We start from the raw sequence: 20,606 nt of genomic DNA, 5'->3' as shown, positions 1-20,606 counted from the left end.
GGTTCTGACAACAACAACAACAACAATAAAGGGACGTAGGAAACATTTGGAGGTGATGGGTATATTATTACCTGGATATTGGTTGTGGTAACAAGAGTAATATATATGTGCAAATTTGCCAAACTATATCCATTAATTACGTACAGTTTTTGTATAACAATTTTACTTCAGTTCCTACTATATTGCCTGGCAAACAATACTTTATACTTAAAGTAAGAGCAATGATTATTGCATGTGCATGTTGAAAATAATAAAGAAAGCAGGTGACAATAAGACATCCTGAGTCTTTTGGAAATAAATAGCATTCACCTGCTTTCTCATCCATTGAGATATCACCACATTTATATACTTGTGTGTCCCTGGAAGTTTCTTGTGGGAGATTTAGTTATTCTTTTTTCGTTAGTCTCTACTAACCAAGAACAAATCACAGACTCAGACAGCATCACAAAAAGGCCCAGACCCACGATGTCCAGAGACTCCAGGCTCAACCCACATTGATGCTGGCCCTTCAGCCATGAGACTCCATTTACTTCTTCTTATTCTCCTTCTTTTTTCAATTCTTTTATCCCCAGGTAAGTTGGTAGCTGATTACTATAAGGTTCTGCAGATTAGAAGGCTATATCCCTGGCCAGACAAGATCCTAGAATCAGTCCTGTGGGTTCAAGAACCTAATATTTACAGCTTCACTAGGATTATAATAGGGAAAAATAGAAAAGAGACTCATTTAGCAGTAGCTCCTGTTGATAATTCAATCCATGTTTTTTGATCTAGTGAGTGGATATAATAATAGATGCTGCTGAAATTCAATCCTGTCAGATCAAACTGCCTACATATCAATTTCCATGCCCCACCAAGGCATCTCAAGATACAAAGTAAGGATACAACAGAATGTGACCTCAATGAGATGCCTTTGTGGGACCTGGAAATTTATATGCAGGCAGTTAGATCTGACAGGATTGAATTTCAGCAGCATTTATTATTATATTTGCTCACTAGGTCAAAAGAGATGGATGGAATTCTATCAATAGGAGCTACTGCTAAATAAGTGTTGACAAATCTGAAAGTTTTATTCAAAGAGACAAACAGAAAACTTATAATCCTAGAATAAGTGAAAATTTTATGAGAGACTTTTCAAAATAAATTCTATTTTACGTGGCTATGAATAAAAAATGATTTGCAAAGTGAAACTTAGGACTAGAAAGGAGAGTTAAAGGAACTTCAGACAAGTGAATTAATAATAAGTAAAGACACCAAGAAGTGCCGCTCGTGGTATATTACAGGTAACCACACAGAAATGGGTAACATCACTTTCAATACTAAACCGGCTAAAATTTAATGGTCTAAGCATGCATTTTGAGGGCTTTTGGAAAAAAAAAAGCATAATAAACCTAAACAAGATAAAGGGAAAGTTATAAATACAAAATATAAATTAATGAAACGAATGAGATAAAACTAGTAATTTAAAAAATGTTTTTCATAAAGTCTAATATACTTTATAATAACCTGGCAACACTGGACAAATGAGAACATGCTTAAAATAACTATTGCAGGAATGAAAAGTTAATGTCAAAACAGATGTTTCAGAGATTCACATCATTTTTAAAAAAATGTATTTGTGTATTATATTCCCTCTTTGCTGTGTACCTTGGGGATTTTCCTGTTGCAGTTCACTATATCATGTGTCATCAGTTGTGACTGTGTCATCAATTTTTATGCTAGTAAATTATTACCATCAGCATACAAATATGCTGTTAAGTATGTCCTTGCTTTTCTTCTGATGCCAGCTGTCATCCTATTTTTTTGCTCTAGTTTTCAGTAAAAATCATAAAAGAGTTGTCCATACTCTCTGTCTTCAATTCCTCTCCTCTCATTGTCTCTTAAATATATCCCAGTTGGGCTCTCTCCCCTTTTTTCAATCATGTTATTGACACCACTTTTGTCAAAGTTACCAATAATCTCCATATTGCTAGGTCCAATGATCATTTTTCACTACAACTTTAATTGGCCTATTAGCAGCATTTGACACAAATAATCACTTCCTTCTTCATAGTATACTTTCTTCACTTGGTTTCCAGGACAGCACATTCACTTGATTCTCAGCCTATCTCACTGGAGCTACCACTTCGGCTTCCTTTGTTTCTTCCTCATCTTTTCCCATCACACTTCCTATTGGAGAGCTCCGGAGCTCAGTGCCTGATTCTTTTCTCTTCTCCCTCACCACACACTCTGGAGGGGCTCAGCAAGTCTCATCCTTTTCAATTCTCCTTTTGGACCTCCTTTTGAACTGCAGGCTTATAATAAATTATCCAACTGCATAACTGGTATATCTACTTGGACACTGAATTTCAAAAGTCATAGATATCCAAAATTGAACTCATGATTTTCCCTCATAAACCACTACATACAGATTTTCTCTTCTTGCAGAATGCCATGGTCAGCACTGGAGCCTCTCTTAGCTCTCCTGTACACTTTCATCCTCAGCAAGCCTCTATCTCTGCACCTCAAGAATCTCTCAGGGCTCCCATCCCTTGCCCAGCCTTGGGCAGTAGCTGCCTCACACTCAAAGAAAGAACAGAGAATCTGCTTCTCTCATCTACCTGCTCTGCCCTGCCTTCAGACCTCATCAGGCCCCTCTGCTTATGCACCTGTGAGAAAAGAGAGTGAAGGGGGATTGTCTCAGCTCCTTCACACACTCCCCAGTAACAGAGGATTTTACCTGATTCTCACAGTAAGACCTTTACCTTGCTCTCACCTCAAATTGCAGCAGTTCCTACATGGCTGTCCCTCAAAAGTGCATCTGGTAGTTCTGCTCTCCATCCGATCTTACCCAGGAGCACACAAGATAGGTCATGAAAAAACCATTAGTGGGGCCGGGCGCTGTGGCTCACGCTTGTAATCCCAGCACTTTGGGAGGCCGAGGTGGGCAGATCACGAGGTCAGTGGCTAACACGGTCAAACCCCGTCTCTACTAAATACAAAAAATTAGCCGGGCATGGTGGCATGGGCCTGTAGTCCCAGCTACTTGGGAGGCTGAGTCAGGAAAATCGCTTGAACCCTGGAGGCGGAGGATGCAGTGAGACAAGACCGCGCCATTGCACTCCAGCCTGGGCGACAGTGAGACTCCAAAGAAAGAGAGAGAGAGAGAGAGAGAGAGAGAGAGAGAGAGAGAAAGGAAGAGAGGGAGGGAGGGAGGGAAGGAGGGAGGAAGGAAGGAAGGAAGGAAGGAAGGAAGGAAGGAAGGAAGGAAGGAAGGAAGGAGAAGGAGAGAGAAAGAAAGAAAGAAAGAAAGAAAGAAAGAAAGAAAGAAAGAAAGAAAGAAAGAAAGAAAGAAAGAAAGAAGGAAAGAAGGAAGGAAGGAAGGAAGGAAGGAAGGAAGGAAGGAAAGAAAGAAAGAAAGAAAGAAAGAAAGAAGGAAAGAAAGAAAGAAAGAAAGAAAGAAAGAAAGAAAGAAAGAAAGAAAGAAAGAAAGAAAGAAAGAAAGAATTAGTGAGGGAGAGTGAGTGAGAGTGAGTGTGTTTGGGCCCCTACTGATGATGCTAAACTATCACAAGCCCACACTCAGCCTTTCAACATTTGCTGGAGATTCACTTGTTTCCTTGTTATCTCCATCAAGGGCAGCTTCCTCCTGCTTCTGCTGCTGCAACTCAGCTAGGCACAAAGCATCTGTGGATCCGTTCTTTTTTCAGCAGGGCTTCATCACTCTGAATTTAAGTTAATTAGCTTTGTTTGAGACCTCAGTTCTATGTTTCAAAATGAAATCTATGATCTATAGATTATCCAGCTTATTCTCTTTGTCAGGGCAAGAGCATTTTTCTACAACTTTCTAAATTCTAAACAAAAGTAAAAGTTCACTTCTTTTCAGAATCCCCACGTGTCAGAAAGTGTTATTATTATCATCAGTTTAGTGATATTTATGGAATTCCAAGTTGACTCTAGTATCAGCTTTTGGGTTAAATTCTTTCTTTCTGATATGTAGCCTTTGAAATTTTATTTGCTGCAGATCTCTTGGTAGTGAACAATTTTAATTTTTATCTGTCAATTTCATATTGTTATTTTTGATCTTGAAAGACAGCATTACTGAGTACCCAATTCTGTATTAACAGTTATTTTCTCTCGACATTTGTTGATACTAGTTTACTCATTTTTAGTGAATGAGTGAACAAGTGAATCTCCAGCAAATGTTGAAAGGCTGAATGTGGGCTTGTGATAGTTTAGCATCATCAGTAGGGGCCCAAACACACTCACTCTCACTCACTCTCCCTCACTAATGCTTTTTTCTTTCTTTCTTTCTTTCTTTCTTTCTTTCTTTCTTTCTTTCTTTCTTTCTTTCTTTCTTTCTCTTTCTTTCTTTCTTTAATAATCAGATAAATATTATTTCATTATAAATTATCCTTTTTTCAATGTTTGTATGGTCTGGTGTTTGGTTTTAATATTTTATAATTTAACTAAAGTGAGTTGATTTTTATATCATCTGTTAGAAATATATTCTTTGAATCAATGGATTTATACCTTTTCTTAATTTCTTTCTGAGAATCTCTTGAAATGGTGAATCCTTTTACACTTCTCTCCCCCCATATTTGAATTAAATAAATGTTAGACCTTGTGTTTCCATGCTACATTCTGGGTATATCGTTTAAACAGTTTTTTCTTCACTGGTTATCCTCTTACCTGTGTCTAATATATCATTAATAACCTGCATTAGTTTTAAATTATTTTTTGTTTCAGACCTGCCTTTTTTTTTTTTTTTTTTTTTTTTTTGGAGATGGAGTCTCACTCTGTTGCCCAGGCTGGAGTGCAGTGGTGCGATCTTGGCTCACTGCAACCTCCACCTCCTGGGTTCAAGCGATTCTTCTATCTCAGCCTCCTGAGTAGCTGGGACTACAGGCACCCGCCACCATGCTCGGCTAATTTATATATATATATTTTTTAGTAGAGACAAGGTTTCACCATCTTGGGCATGCTGGTCTTGAACTCCTGACCTCGTGATCCACCCATCTTGGCCTCCCAAAGTGCTGGGATTACAGGCATGAGCCACCATGCCCAGCCAGACCTGCCCATTTTTTCTATCATCTATATTGTTTTACTATTGTTTTTACATCTTTGTAATAGTAGATTGTTTCTTTAAACAATTGATACACACCTGCTTAATTATTTCTCCACATTGATGATTTCAATATATTTAGTTTTAAAGGGTCTAGATATGCTATTCATTTCATTAACTTTTATTCATGGTTTCTTGCTTACCTGATCATTTTTAATACTGAACTCATTGTTCATCCTTAACCTGACATCATTTTATGGTCTGAAAATGAGAATGCTATTATCCAGACTTCCTCTGTGAAGCTGACACAATGCTTTAACTCAATATAGAAGTTTCAGCATTAACAAACTGGAATTTCTGATGGCCCAAGAGTCAGTAGTACCATCATTAGCATTACTGATCATAGCAGATATTCCCAGAAGATCTGGGAAACCCTTACCCCCCTCCATCAGCTATCCAATACAAAGTGCCCACTGCTCAAGCTCCAGTTCACAGACTATTTTTGTGTTTGCAAGAGGAGATATTTTAAGAACTTGCCTAACCATTTTCAGGGATAGAAGTGTTTCAAAGAGATCCTCTACTATATATTTGTTCTATAGCAGCAGTCACTTGAGAGCAGCTCACTTGCAGTCATGGCCAAAAGCCTAAATCTTTCTTTCATTCTAGTCACACCTATTTTGTACCTTTTGGGGATATCTCAGATTCAGATGCATTCATAGTATTCTATGATTTGGGACACTACTACAGATTCTTCAAAATGATACAACATTCCAATGGTATTTTGGGAGGTATAGAAGGAGAGGAAAAACAATGGGCTCAAGTCTCCTCTGACTTCTCTTCTTACAATATGTTTCATTGTTCAATACTTTTAGAACTATATTAATACAGCATTGACAGTGGACATTCTTCTTTTCCTTCTGACTTTAATAGGATTGAAGGAAATGTTTTGCTATGAAATTGCTATATGGGTTGTATTCAGACAAATTTTGACTTTGTAAAGGCAATATTCTCCTCATTATTTTTAAATGCTTACCAGGATTCACAGTATTATTTTCAGTTCTCCCTGTTTAAAGGCATATTTAAATAACTTGATGACTTGGATATATTATATATGTTACTCTGCTACAGAAACAGAAAAGCCACCACCAAATTATATTCTAAGATACTTGGTACACCAATTGCACCATCTTTTTTTATCTAAGACATTCAATTCTTCCACAGGTGGGAGCACATGAATTAGCATCATTTACTACTTGTAGCTTTCACTACAGACTTTCAGACTTATGGTGCCTAAAAGAAATAGAATACTTCTAGCTGGGTTTAAAAGCTACAAATAAACAGAGGAAATATACACTATTTTGAAAGTACCACTTGAGTGTTATGCATATATTTCAATATTATGTTGCTAATTTTAATTGTTCGAAGTTAAAGAGCTTAAACCTCCCCCTCATGCATTCCTGAATCACCCATTACTCCCACACATACATTGTTTGATACAGCATAAACCTAAGTAAATAAAGATGTGGCAAAATGAAAAAAATAAAATAACGTTATACCATTCTCATCTGTGAATGACATCAGTAGACAGATGTGAATAAAAGTAATGTGATTATAATTTTAAAAATCATCTTTAATAGGATCCATTTACTATTAAATGAACATTTGCTTACTTAATGAATAATAAATCTTTGACACAATGAAAACTCTTAATGCAGAGTGAGACCAAAATGAAGGTAATAACTGATTTTTTCCTAACCCTTGCTTTAGTTCGTCTTTCCACTAGACTGTCACTTTATTTTAAGGATATTATAATAGCACAAAGCCATCAGCTTTACCATTAGAGAGATCTTCATTAAATTATCTTTGTTGTAATAAAGGTCATCTGGAGGAAATACTGATCTGGACACAATAATAAATGTTAAGCTTTCTAATATTTTCCACTTTTAGACACAAATTGAAAGGATCATTTATAATGTCAAAAATATACTTTTTTTCTAACTAATCTATCCTATGACTAAGACACTATTAGCAATTAAAGTAGACAGAGCAAATCTAAATGTGGAGAGAAAAAGTAATTTCCACTTACGTTTGGACAGATAAAAGCACGGATAAATTGAAAGCCTGAAATATTAGCTTGGGGGAATGAAATCACTTGGGGGAGCAAGAGCAGGATACACCAGCCTTTAACTCTATACTTCCCCCAAGAAAAAATATATAGATAGCTATGTGCAAACCAAAATAGCACTGGGAGGGTTCAAGGGACCACTTAAGAAACTATGGCAACACAGTGAAGCCAAAAAAAAAAAAAAAAAAAAAGAAAAAAGAAAAAAGAAAAGAAAAAGAGAGAGAGACAGTGAAAGAAAAAAAAAAAACTGAATAGCCATATAGAAAAAACAACTGTTGAAATCAGCATACCTGAGACTGCAGAAACATCTTTTTTGGCTAGGAACAAAAAAAAGCAGAAAGGGACTATCAGTATCAGCCACAAGGTGGAACCACCATGGCCCTCAGTAACCCACTCTGGCAGAAGACACTGGCATTTTTGCCCTGCGGTAAGCAACAGCCATTTCTGAGAGAAAACCTAGAGGAAAAGATGAAGATGTACCGTCCCCTCCCACATCCCTTTTCCCCCACCAAAAAGACCGTGACTGTTGTGCCAAACCAGGATCAGAACTACTACCTTTCTTAATCTGCATGTGTCTCTGACATGTGAGCAGCAACCATTTCAAAAACTCCCACGTAAAAATGCTCATACTAAATTTATTCTCTTACTTAAGAGTGTTTATGGATTTACATTCCATTTGTGGACTATGTAGATCTCACTGGATCTTCTTTCCTGCAGTGAGAGGTGGTTTGGGTGCTGCTGAAGGTCATTGTCTCAATTTGTCTGGTGTTTGCAGAAGAGATGTCTGCAAAGTAGTAGAAGATCAAATTGGTGCCTGCCGAAGAAGGATGAAGTGCGGTAGAGCATGGTGGATTTTAATGCCAATTCCAACACCACTTATCATGTCAGATTATCAAGAACCCCTTAAACCTAAGTTGAAATGAAACTGACGTAAAATAAAAATACATCAAAAGTGAAGTTCTTTGCATCTAAGAATATTGAAATATACATATTAAGTACTTCCATCTTGATAACCATCTTGTATTTTCACTTATCAACATGAATGAATAAATACTAATTTCAAATATACCCAATATGTTTTCTTTGTGAGTCATTAACAGATCTTAACAAAACCTTTAAAAATGAGAAAACTGTTATTTTTGTTTTCCAAGATGGTGGATTGAAGGCATTGTTAGCCTGCCTCATGCACTTGGAAAGACAAAGTGGTGTGTAGAGATTCACACTGAACTTTCTTTCAAGAAGCAACAGAGGAACTTAACAGGAAAATTGAAATAAGCCACAGACCATTTGAAAGAAGCAGCAGGATGCAGGTTACACTATAAGCTAGGCAGAAAATTTTGGGTTTCGAGGGTGTGAGAGGGGGATAAACTGACTGTAAGATATACACTTCCATTGGGAAACCTATCAATCTAGGCCATAGGGGAAGGCCTTAATCCTACTCAGGGCTGGAGTTGATTTAGTGAAGAGTGACGAGTATATGAGGAGTGGTGTTGGGATGTGCTTTGAGTCTCCAGCACGTTCCCAGTTTCTGGCAGGATGGAGGGAAGCCATTTCTGATTCTACCTCAGGGAGGACCTCCCAGAAGTCTGCCAGCTAACTCAAATGGTGGTCACAGGTTGAGAGAACCTCCCAACTGAAATGTTTGATATAATCTTGTGAGGGGACAAACTCCCCAGGCCAGAACTGAGAGGTGAGTGGGACGTGTGATGCAGCAACAAGCACAGGAGCTGGATGCCCCTGCTCTGCAGGTGGATCAGGAGGGGTGTGGCCTGAAAGCTGCAGTTGCTGTCTCAATACGAGAGGCTTATGGTATGGGTCAGTTTTGAGCTCTGAGTTCAGACTTCTTGAAACTTAGCTAGCTACTCCCAGTGGAACACTGTGGGTGTGACACCTGCCTTGCCAAGGGTGTGGGAGCTGGATGGGGCTTACTGCCAAGCTGCTACTCCCCATTCTTCATATGGACTCTCCTTGTACAGAGGCAGAGGCAGCTTCACTTCTCTCTGGAAAATTACCCCAGTGGCCCAAGAACTGCCTTCCAATTCCCACTGGAGCCACTGCTTGTCCCACATGTAGAGAGCCAGAGCATCACTTTACCTGACCTAGTTCCCACCTGGTTTTGCTCAACCACCTACCCTGGTAGATTAACACAAATAACAGAAGAAACTTTTAGAAGCCCTTTGGCTCTACCCATTCCCTGAGACACCAGAGTACCTACCATGGGTAACATAAGGCAAGTCCAAATCTCACCACTACCACCGCAGCTGCCAGTCTTTTTCAAGCATCACCTCCTGGCTGAAGGCCAACTGACACAGTCCATTAGAGCATCTTGAATTCAGAACATTCAATGTCATGGCAGGCCGGGGAGCCTCCTCTGCCCTACTTTGGCCCTCTATCACACATTCACACACACACACACGTCACACACACACATCAACCTACTGGCAAACCGAGGTAAACACACACACACACACACACACACACCCCTGCTCAATTCAGGCCATTATCCCTGATGAACATCGATGCAAAAATTCTCAATAAAATACTGGCAAACCGAATCCAGCAGCACATCAAAAAGTTTCTCCACCACGATCAAGTGCGCTGCATCTTTGGGATGAAAGGCTGATTCAACATACACAAATCAATAAATGTAATTGATCACATAAACAGAACCAAAGGCAAACACCAGACAATTATTTTGATACATGCAAAAATGCCTCTGATAAAATTCAACATCCCTTCCTGTTAAAAACTCTCAATAAACTAGGTATTGATGGAACATACCTTAAAATAATAAGAGCTATTTCATACAGCCAATATCATAAAGAATAGGCAAAAGCTGGAAGCATTCCATTTGAAAACTGGTACAAGACAAGGAAGCCCTCTGTAACCACTTCTATTCAACATAGTATTGGAAGTTCTCGCCAGGGCAATCAGGCAATAGAAAGAAATAAAGCGTATTCAAATAGGAAGAGAGAAAGTCAACTTGTCTCTCTTTGCAGATGACATGACTTCATATTTAGAAAACCCCATCATCTCAACTGAAAAACTTCTTGAACTGATAAGCAACTTCACCAAGGTCTCAAGATACAAAATCATTGTGCAAAAATCACAAGCATTCCATTACACCAACAATAGTCAAGCAGAGAGCCAAATCAAGAATGAACTCCCATTCACAATTGCTACAAAGAGAGTAAAATACCTAGGAATACAACTAGGAGTACAACGGATGTGAAGGACCTCTTCAAGGACAACTGCAAACCACTGCTCGAGGTAATAAGAGAGGACACAGGTGAATGGAAAAACATTCCATCCTCATGAATAGGAAGAATCAATATTGTGAAAATGGCCATACTGCCCAAACATTATAGATTCAATGCTATACCCATCAAAATACCGTTGACATTTTTCACAGAATTAGAAAGAACTATTTTAAATGTCATATGGAATCAAAGAATACCCCATATAGCCAAGACAATCATAAACAAAAATAACAAAGCTGGAGGCATTACACTAACTTCAAACTGTACTAGAAGGCTACGGTACCAAAACAGCAGGCTACTGCTGCCAAAACAGACATATAGACCAATGGAGTAGAACAAAGACTTCAGAAATAACACCACACATCTATGTCCACCTGATCTTTGACAAACCTGACAAAAACAAGCAAGGGAGAAAGGATCTCCTATTCAGTATATGATGCTGGGAAAACTGGCTTGCCATATACAGAAAACCAAAACTTGACCCCTTCCTTATACCTTATACAATAATTAACTCAAGATGGATTAAAGACTTAAATGTAAAATCTAAAACCATAAAAACCCTAGAAGAAAACCTAGGCAATACCATTCAGGACACAGGCAAGGACAAAGACTTCATGACAAAAATGTCAAAAGCAATTGCAACCGAAGCCAAAATTGACAAATCGGATCTAATTGAACTAAAGACCTTCTGCACAGCAAAGAAACTATCATCAGCATGAGCAATCAACCTACAGGATGGGAGAAAATTATTGCAACCTACCCATCTGACAAAGGCCTAATAACAAAAATTGACAAGGAACTTAAACATATTTACAAGCAAAAAAACAAACAACCCCATCAAAAGTGAGCAAAGGATATGAACAGAAACTTATCAAAAGAAGACATTTACCTAACCAACAAATGTATTTTTTATAAGCTCAACAATACTGATCATCCGAGAAGTGAAAATCAAAACTACCATGAGATACCATCTCACACCCATCAGAATGGTGATTATTAAAAAGTTAAGAAACAATAGATGCTGGTGAGGCTGAGAAGAAAGAGGAACGCTTTTACACTGTTGGGGAAACTGTAAATTAGTTCAACCATTGTGGAAGACAGTATGGTGATTCCTCAAGGATCTAGAACCAGAAACACCATTTGACCCAGTAATCCCATTACTGGCTATATACCCAAAGGAATATAAATCATTCCACTATAAAGACACATGCACATGTATGTTTATTGCAGCACTATATACAATAGCAAAGACATTAAACCAACCCAAATGCCCTTAAGTGCTAGACTGGATAAAGAATATGTGGTACATTTACACCATAAAATACTATGCAGTCATAAAAAGGAATGAGATCATGTCTTTTGCAGACACATGGATGAAGCCATCATACTGAGCAAACTAACACAGTAACAAAAAAATCAAACACCGCATGTTTTCACTAATAAGTGAAAGTGGAACATTGAGAAAACAAGGACACAGTGAGGGGAACAACACACAACACGGCCCGCTGGGGACTGGGGGTGAGGGAAGAGAACTTAGAGGATGAGTCAATAGGTGCAACCAACCACCATGGCAAAGGATACCTATATAACAAACCTGTACGTTCTGCACATGTATCCCATATTTTTTCAATTTAAAAACAGGAAATAATTATGTACATACATACATACATACACACATACATTCTTCCCGGATCTTCATTCCTGGTAAGCCAAGGAACCTGGAGAAACACCAGAATTCTGTCCCTCTGAAAATGCAGGACAGGTCTACCTTCATCAGCATAAAATTTTGGACCAAATGTGGTAACTGCAGGTCCACCCCACAATGAGTAACTGAAAATTGAGGCAGTATTTCAGATCCTAAAAAACTGATGAAGCAATTCGTGACACATTTGGGTTGTTTTTGCCTTTTCCTACTATGAAGAGTGCTAGTAGGAAGAAGGAAGAATGGTGTACAAATATCTGTTTGATTCTCTGCTTTCAGAATCCTTTGTTTGTTTGTGTGTTTGTTTGTTCTTTCTTGAGACAGGACATCACTCCAGTCAGCCAGGCTTTTCCAGTCTGTAATTTTTGTTGTTTCCTTTTGTCAAGTTTTAGAAGATTTTATTTAATTTCTATTGAATTTTAAGGCATTTTTAGATATGTATTAAAACATTATCTCACATGCTGTGTGTTACGTTTCATTTATTTTCATCGTACATTTTTTATTTTATTATTTTATTTTATTATACTTTATATTCTAGGGAATACATGCACAAAGTGCAGGTTTGTTACATATGTATACATGTGCCATGTTGGTGTGCTGCACCCATTAACTCGTCATATACATTAGGTGTATCTCCTAATGCTATCCTTCCCTCCTCCCCCAACCCCACAACAGGCCCTGGTGTGTGATATTCCCGTTCCTGTGTCCAGGTGTTCTCATTGTTCAGTTCCCATCCATGAGTGAGAACATGTGGTGTTTGGTTTTCTGTTCTTGCAGTAGTTTGCTGAGAATGATGGTTTCCAGCTGCATCCATGTCCCTACAAAGGACATGAACTCATCCTCTTTTATGGCTGCATAGTATTCCATGGTGTATATGTGCCACATTTTCTTAATCCAGTCTATCATTGACGAACATTTGGGTTGGCTCCAAGTCTGTACTGTTGTGAATAGTGATGCAATAAACATATGTGTACATGTGTCTTTATAGCAGCATGATTTATAATCCTTTGGGGATATAGCCAGTAATGGGATGTCTGGGTCAAATGGTATTTCTAGTTCTAGATCCTTAAGGAATCACCATGCTGTTTTCCACAATGGTTGAACTAGTTGACAGTTCCACCAACAGTGTAAAAGTGTTCCTATTTCTCCACATCCTCTCCAGCACCTGTTGTTTCCTGACGTTTTAATGATCACCTTTCTAACTGGTGTGAGACAGTATCTCATTGTGGTCTTGATTTGCATTTCTTTGATGGCTAGTGATGGTGAGCATTTTTTCATGTGTCTGTTGACTGCATAAATGTCTTCTTTTGAGAAGTGTCTGTTCATATCCTTTGCCCACTTTTTGATGGCATTTTTTTTTTTCTTGTAAATTTCTTTGAGTTCTTTGTAGGTTCTGGATATTAGCCCTTTGTCAGATGAGTAGATTGCAAAAATTTTCTCCCTTTCTGTAGGTTGCCTGTGTATTCTGATGGTAGTTTCTTCTGCTGTGCAGAAGCTCTTTAGTCTAATTAGATCCGATTTGTCAATTTTGGCTTTTGTTGCCATTGCTTTTGTTCTTTCAGACATGAAGTCCTTGCCCAAGCTTGTGTCCTGAATGGTATCGCCTAGGTTTTCTTCTAGGGTTTTTATGGTTTTAGGTCTAACATTTAAGTCTCTAATCCATCTTGAATTAATTTTTGTATAAGATGTAAGGAAAGGATACAGTTTCAGCTTTCTACATATGGCTAGCCACTTTTCCCAGCAGCATTTATTAAATAGGGAGTCCATTCTCCATTTCTTGTTTTTGTCAGGTTTGTCAAAGATCAGATAGTTGTAGAAGTGTGGTATTATTTCTGAGGGCTCTGTTCTGTTCCATTGGTCTATAGCTCTGTTTTGGTACCAGTACCATGCTGTTTTGGTTACTGTAGCCTTGTAGTATAATTTGAAGTCAGGTAGCGTGATGACTCCAGCTTTGTTCTTTTGACTTAGGATTGTCTTGGCAATGCGGGCTCTTTTTTGGTTCCATATGAACTTTAAAGTAGTTTTTTCCAATTCTGTGAAGAAAGTCACTGGTAGCTTAATGGGGATGGCATTGAATCTATAAATTACCTTGCACAGTATGGCCATTTTCACTATATTGATTCTTCCTATCCATGAGCATGGAATGTATGGAATGTTCTCCCATTTGTTTCTGTCCTCTTTTATTTCATTGAGCAGTGGTTTGTAGTTTTCCTTGAAGAGGTCCTTCACATCCCTTGTAAGTTGGATTCCTAGATATTTTATTCTCTTTGAAGCAATTGTGAATGGGAGTTCACTTATGATTTGGTTCTCTGTTTGTCTGTCATTGGTGTATAAGAATGCTTGTGATTTTTGCAAATTGATTTTGTATCCTGAGACTTTGCTGAAGTTGCTTATCAGCTTAAAGAGATTTTGGGCTGAGATGATGAGGTTTTCTAAATATACAATCATGTCATCTGCAAACAGGGACAATTTGACTTCCTCTTTTCCTAATTGAATATGCTTTATTTCTTTCTCTTGCCTGGTTGCCCTGGCCAGAAGTTCAACACTATGTTGAATAGGAGTGGTGAAAGAGGGCATCCCTGTCTTGTGCTAGCTTTCAAGGGGAATGCTTCCAGTTTTTGCCTATTCAATATGATATTGGCTGTGGGTTTGTCATAAATAGCTCTTATTATTTGGAGATATGTTCCATCAATTCCGAATTTATTAAGTTTTTAGCATGAAGAGCTGTTGAATTTTGTCAAAGGCCTTTTCTGCATCTATTGAGATAATCATGTGGTTTTTGTCTTTGGTTCTGTTTATATGCTGGATTACGTTTATTGATTTGTGTATGTTGAACCAGTCTTGCATCCCAGGGATGAAGCCCATTTGATCATGGTGGATAAGCTTTTTGAAGTGCTGTGGATTTGGTTTACCAGTATTTTATTGAGGATTTTTGCATGGATGTTCATCAGGGATATTGGTCTAAAATTCTTTTTTTTGTTGTGTCTCTGCCAGGCTTTGGTATCAGGATGATGTTGGCCTTATAAAATGAGTTAAGGAGGAGTCCCTCTTTTTCTATTGTTTGGAATAGTTTCAGAAGGAATGGTACCAGCTCCTCCTTGTACCTCTGGTAGAATTAGGCTATGAATCTTTCTGGTCCTGGACTTTTTTGGTTGGTAGGCTATTAATTATTGCCTCCATTTCAGAGCCTGTTATTGGTCTATTCAGGGATTCAACTTCTTCCTGGTTTAGTCTTTGGAGAATGTATGTGTCCAGCAATTTATCCATTTATTCTAGGTTTTCTAGCTTATTTATGTAGAGGTGTTTTTAGTATTCTCTGATGGTAGTTTGTATTTCTGTGGGGTCAGTGATGATATCCCCTTTATCATTTTTTATTGCATCTATTGTATTCTTCTCTTTTTTCTTCTTTATTAGTCTTGCTAGCTGTCTATCAATTTTGTTAATCTTTTCAAAAAACCAGCTTCTGGATTCATTGATTTTTTGGAGGGTTTTTTGTGTCTCTGTCTCCTTGAGTTCCGCTCTGATCTTAGTTATTTCTTGTCTCCTGCTAGCTTTTGAATGTATTTGCTCTTGCTTCTCTAGTTCTTTTAGTTGTGATATTAAGATGTCAATTTTAGGTCTTTCCTGCTTTCTCTTGTGGGCATTTATTGCTATAAATTTCCCTCTACACACTGCTTTAAAAGTGTCCAGAGATTCTGGTATGATGTATCTTTGTTCTCATTGGTTTCAAAGAACATCTTTATTTCTGCCTTCATTTCGTTATGTAACCAGTAGTCATTCAGGAGCAGGTTGTTTAGTTTCCGTTTAGTTGAGAAGTTTTGATTGAGTTTCTTAATCCTGAGTTCTTGTTTGATTGCACTGTGGTCTGAGAGACAGTTTGTTATAATTTCTGTTCTTTTATATTTCCTGAGGAGTGCTTTACTTCCAACTATGTGGTCAATTTTGGAATAAGTGTGATGTGGTGCTGAGAAGAATGTATATTCTGTTGGTTTGGGGTGGAGAGTTCTGTAGATGTCTATTAGGTCTGCTTGGTGCAGAGTTGGGTTCAATTCCTGTATATTCTTAACTTTCTGTCTCGTAGATCTGTCTAATGTTGACAGTGGGGTATTAAAGTCTCCCATTATCATTGTGTGGGAGTCTAAGTCTCTTTGTAAGTCTCTAAGGACTTGCTTTATGCATCTGGGTGCTCCTGAATTGGGTGCATATATATTTTGGATAGTTAGCTCTTCTTGTTGAATTGATCCCTTTACGATTATGTAATGGCCTTCTTTGTCTCTTTTGATCTTTGTTGGTTTAAACTCTGTTTTATCAGCGACTAGGATGGCAAGCCCTGCCATTTTTTGTTTTCCATTTGCTTGGTAGATCTTCCTCCATCCCTTTATTTTGAGCCTATGTGTGTCTCTGCATATGAGATGTGTCTCCTGAATACAGCAAACTGATGGGTCTTGCCACCACCAGGCCTGCCCTACAAGAGCTCCTGACTCTTTATCCAACTTGCCAGTCTGTGTCTTTTAATTGGAACATTTAGCCCATTTACATTTAGGTTAATATTGTTACATGTGAACTTGATCCTGTCATTATGATGTTAGCTGGTTATTTTGCTCATTAGTTGATGCCGTTTCTTCCTAGCATCGACGGTCTTTACATTTTGGCATGTTTTTGCAGTGGCTGGTACCAGTTGTTCATTTCCATGTTTAGTGCTTCCTTCAGGAGCTCTTGTAGGGCAGGCCTGGTGGTGACAAAATCTCTCAGCGTTTGCTTGTCTGTAAGGATTTTATTTCTCTCTCACTTATGAAACTTAATTTGGCTCGATATGAAATTCTGGGTTGAAAATTCTTTTCTTTAAGAATGTTGAATATTGCCCCACCCCTCTCTTCTGGCTTGTAGAGTTTCTGCCGAGAGATCCACTGTTATTCTCATGGGCTTCCCTTTGTGGGTAACCCGACCTTTCTTTCTGGCTGCCCTTAACATTTTTTCCTTCATTTCAACTTTGGTGAATCTGACAATTATGTGTCTTGGAGTTGCTCTTCTAGAGGAGTATCTTTGTGGCGTTCTCTGTATTTCCTGAATTTGAATGTCAGCCTGCCTTGCTAGGTTGGGGGAGTTCTCCTGGAAAATATCCTGCAGATATTTTCCAACTTGGTTCCTTTCTCCCCCTCACTTTCAGGTACACAAAACAGACGTAGATTTTGCCTTTTCCCATAGTCCCATATTTCTTGGAGGCTTTGTTCATTTCTTTTTACTCTTTTTTCTCTAAAGTTCTCTTCTCACTTCATTTTATTTATTTGATCTTCAATCACTGACGCACTTTCTTCCAGTTGACTGAGTCGGTTACTGAAGCTTGCGCATTTGTCACGTAGTTCTCTTGTCATGGTTTTCAGCTCTCTCAGGTCATTTAAGGACTTCTTTACATTGGTTATTCTAGTTAGCCATTCAGGAAATATTTTTTCAAGGTTTTTAGCTTCTTTGCTATGGGTTCGAACTTCCTCCTTTAGCTCGGAGAAGTTTGATCGTCTGAAGCCTTCTTCTCTCAACTCGTCAAAGTCATTATCTGTTCAGTTTTGTTCCATTGCTGGAGAGGAGCTGCATTCCTTTGGAGGGGGAGAGGTGCTCAGATTTTTAGAATTTTCAGTTTTTCTGCACTTCTTTTTCCCGATCTTTGTGGTTTTATCTACCTTTGGTCTTTGATGATGTTGATGTACAGATGGGGTTTTGGTGTGGATGTCCTTTCTGTTTGTTTGTTGGCTTTCTTTCTAATAGTCATGACCCTCAGCTGCAGGTCTGTTGGAGTTTGCTCAAGGTCCACTCCAGACCCTGTTTGCCTGGGTGGCAGCAGTGGAGGCTGCAGAAGAGTGAATATTGCTGAACAGCAAATGTTTCTGCCTGATTATTCCTCTGGAAGCTTCATCTCAGAGGGGTACCCTGTTGTGTGAGGTGTGAGGTGTCAATAGGACCCTAGTGGGGGTGTCTCCCAGTTAGGCTACTCCGGGGTCAGGGACCCACTTGAGCAGGCAGTCTGTCTGTTCTCAGATCTCAAATTCCATGCTGGGAGAACCACTACTCTCTTCAAAGCTGTCAAACAGGGACATTTAAATCTGCAGAGGTTTCTGCTGCCTTTTGTTTGGCTATGCCCTCTCCCCAGAGGTGGAGTCTACAGAGGCAGGCAGGCCTCTTTGAGCTGTGGTGGGCTCCACCCAGTTCGAGCTTCCCCACCACTTTGTTTACCTACTCAAGCCTCAGCAATGGCGAGTGCCCCTCCCCCAGCCTTGCAGCCTCCTTGCAGTTAGGTCTTGGACTACTGTGCTAGCAATGAGGGAGGCTCTGTGGGCGTGGGACTCTCCAAGCCAGATGCGGGATATAATCTCCTGGTGTGACGTTTGCTGTGACCCTTGATAAAGGACAGTGTTAGGGTGGGAGTAACCCAATTTTCCAGGTGCTGTGTATCACGGTTTCCCTTGGCTAGGAAAGGGAATTCCCTTCCCCCTTGCACTTCCTGGGTGAGGTGATGGCTCGCCCTGCTTCGGTTTTTGCTCTGTGTGCTGCATTCACTGTCCTGCCCCCACTGTCCAACAAGCCCCAGTAAGATGAACCCGGTACCTCAGTTGGAAATGCAGAAATCACCCGTCTCCTGTGTTGCTCACGCTGGGAGCTGGAGGCTGGATCTGTTCCTATTCGGCCATCTTGGAACTGCCTCTCATCGGTCCTTTAATGAACAAAAGGTTTTAGCTTAGATATCTTCCTGTTTGTCAAGTTTTTCTGATTTTGACTTTTTAAAATATGCTGTCATATACAAGAAACCCTTGGATATAAAATTCCATGAATATTTATCTTTTCTTGTAGTTATAACTTCGGTGGATGTCATCAATTAATCTCTGGGTTATAGCATGTTTTCTTGAAAGCGTTCCGCAGTCCATTTTAGGCATTGAGAATTTCATCAAACTTAAGTGAATATTTCTACAAATTGAAGGCATAGTCCCTTTTGATGCTTTATTATTTGCATATATTGCTTCCACAAGACCATTTCATGCAAAGACTTGTTTTGACCCCACAGCCAGATCATTGCAACATGATATAGAATCAATTGGTCAAAAATGGGAAGGTTATCTCTGGAATGTCTATTTGACTCCATTGATCTCTCCATTTTAATTAAGACAGAATATGCTGTGTTAATTACATAACATTGCTGCACATTCTCAAATCAGAAAGTGTAGTTCCAACTTCTTTTCGTTCAATCGCGGAAAGAATGATCTTATCTCCCAGATGCACATGCTTGGAAGTACTTCTCAACACACACACACACACACTCACATCCAGACACAAAGATACAAATACACACACAGACACAAACTGTTTAATATGTACACAATTGTTAACTGGCATTGTTTTACAGGAAATAAGGCAAATGTGTAGCCACTGTCCTAACCCAGTTCCACTCCTATCATATTTGCCCATAACACTGATTAGTAAATCTGATTCAACTGTTCTATAATCACAATTTAAGCTGTGTCCATTAAATTCCCTGAGGAATGCAAAAGGATACAACCTAAGACACAAAACTTAATTGACTGCTGATATTTCATTGGTAAATTGGGTAATTGATGGGTAAATGTAGTGGAACCGGTGGGTGGGCATTAGTTATATAAGGGGTGAAGCAGCAAGATACTTCATTATTAAAAGGTGTTTGAAAGAAATTGAAACACAGGAGTGTGTATATTCAGCTGAAATAAAATTAGAAAACCCAGAAATAAATCTCACTTGGGGTGTAAAAAAGTGGCATTAGGGGAGATTCTGGGTCAATCGTCCAACTGTGCAAACTGGATCTTGGAAGCAGGATCCCTTTCCTGCAATGAGACTTGTTTATTGGTGGTGGTGTTTCAGTGGAAACGATTTTGGAGAATGGCCCCTTCCTTTTGTGTATCTGCTGATTAGATTTCATGGCTGATTAGATTTCATGGGAAGTCTGGGGTTTTAAACTCTATTTAAATGTTAACATAATTCATTCAAATGGCAAAAAATCAACAGGTTCTTTGATGTGGAATCATCACGGATCAATTTCTTCTTAGGTACAGTTATTAAAGTTGACCTACCAGAGTGAGACAATTCTGGAGAATGGCCCCTTCCTTTAGTGTATTTGCTGATTAGATTTAATGGTACATTTATCATTAGGTATAGTGATCAAAGTTGACCTACCCAAGAGTAGAGATGTCCAGGACAGAACTCAGGACTCTGTAGAATCACAGAATCTTGGGTGCAACACTGTTCAAGCACATAAATATGCTCATTCAGAGTGTTTCGGTGTGACATGTGTGTGAATTGCAGTGTAATGAGCATGACACGCAGACAGGTTATCAAGTGGACTCACCTCAAAATCAGTTATGGGCATTACAGAACACTGATGCCAAGTTCCCAGATCCAGAGGAAAGAAACTCCAGCATCCTGTGTAAAGCCACGGCATCTGGATTTCTCATGCTTCTAGGG

General features: G+C 38.9%; 1 protein-coding gene across 1 annotated transcript; it reads left to right on the top strand.

The window, feature by feature from the left end:
• The first annotated feature begins 514 nt into the window (after positions 1-514).
• LOC139362584 (beta-defensin 109-like) lies at positions 515-8,089 on the top strand. The gene is made up of 2 exons (XM_071094103.1): positions 515-572; positions 7,884-8,089. The coding sequence occupies exons 1-2, from the start codon at positions 515-517 to the stop codon at positions 8,087-8,089; spliced, it is 264 nt and encodes an 87-aa protein (XP_070950204.1).
• The last annotated feature ends 12,517 nt before the right edge of the window (positions 8,090-20,606 follow it).

The sequence above is a fragment of the Macaca nemestrina genome, chromosome 4, assembly GCF_043159975.1.
Source record: "Macaca nemestrina isolate mMacNem1 chromosome 4, mMacNem.hap1, whole genome shotgun sequence".
NCBI lineage: Eukaryota > Metazoa > Chordata > Mammalia > Primates > Cercopithecidae > Macaca > Macaca nemestrina.
This window is presented reverse-complemented; position numbering and strand designations above follow the sequence as displayed.

What these genes read in the sequence shown, in the direction of transcription:
- LOC139362584 (XM_071094103.1), top strand. Translation starts at nt 515, where the DNA reads ATGAGACTCCATTTACTTCTTCTTATTCTCCTTCTTTTTTCAATTCTT. An exon ending in TTCAATTCTTTTATCCCCAG is followed by an intron (nt 573 to 7,883) that starts GTAAGTTGGTAG and finishes TCTTTCCTGCAG; the next exon opens with TGAGAGGTGGTTTGGGTGCT.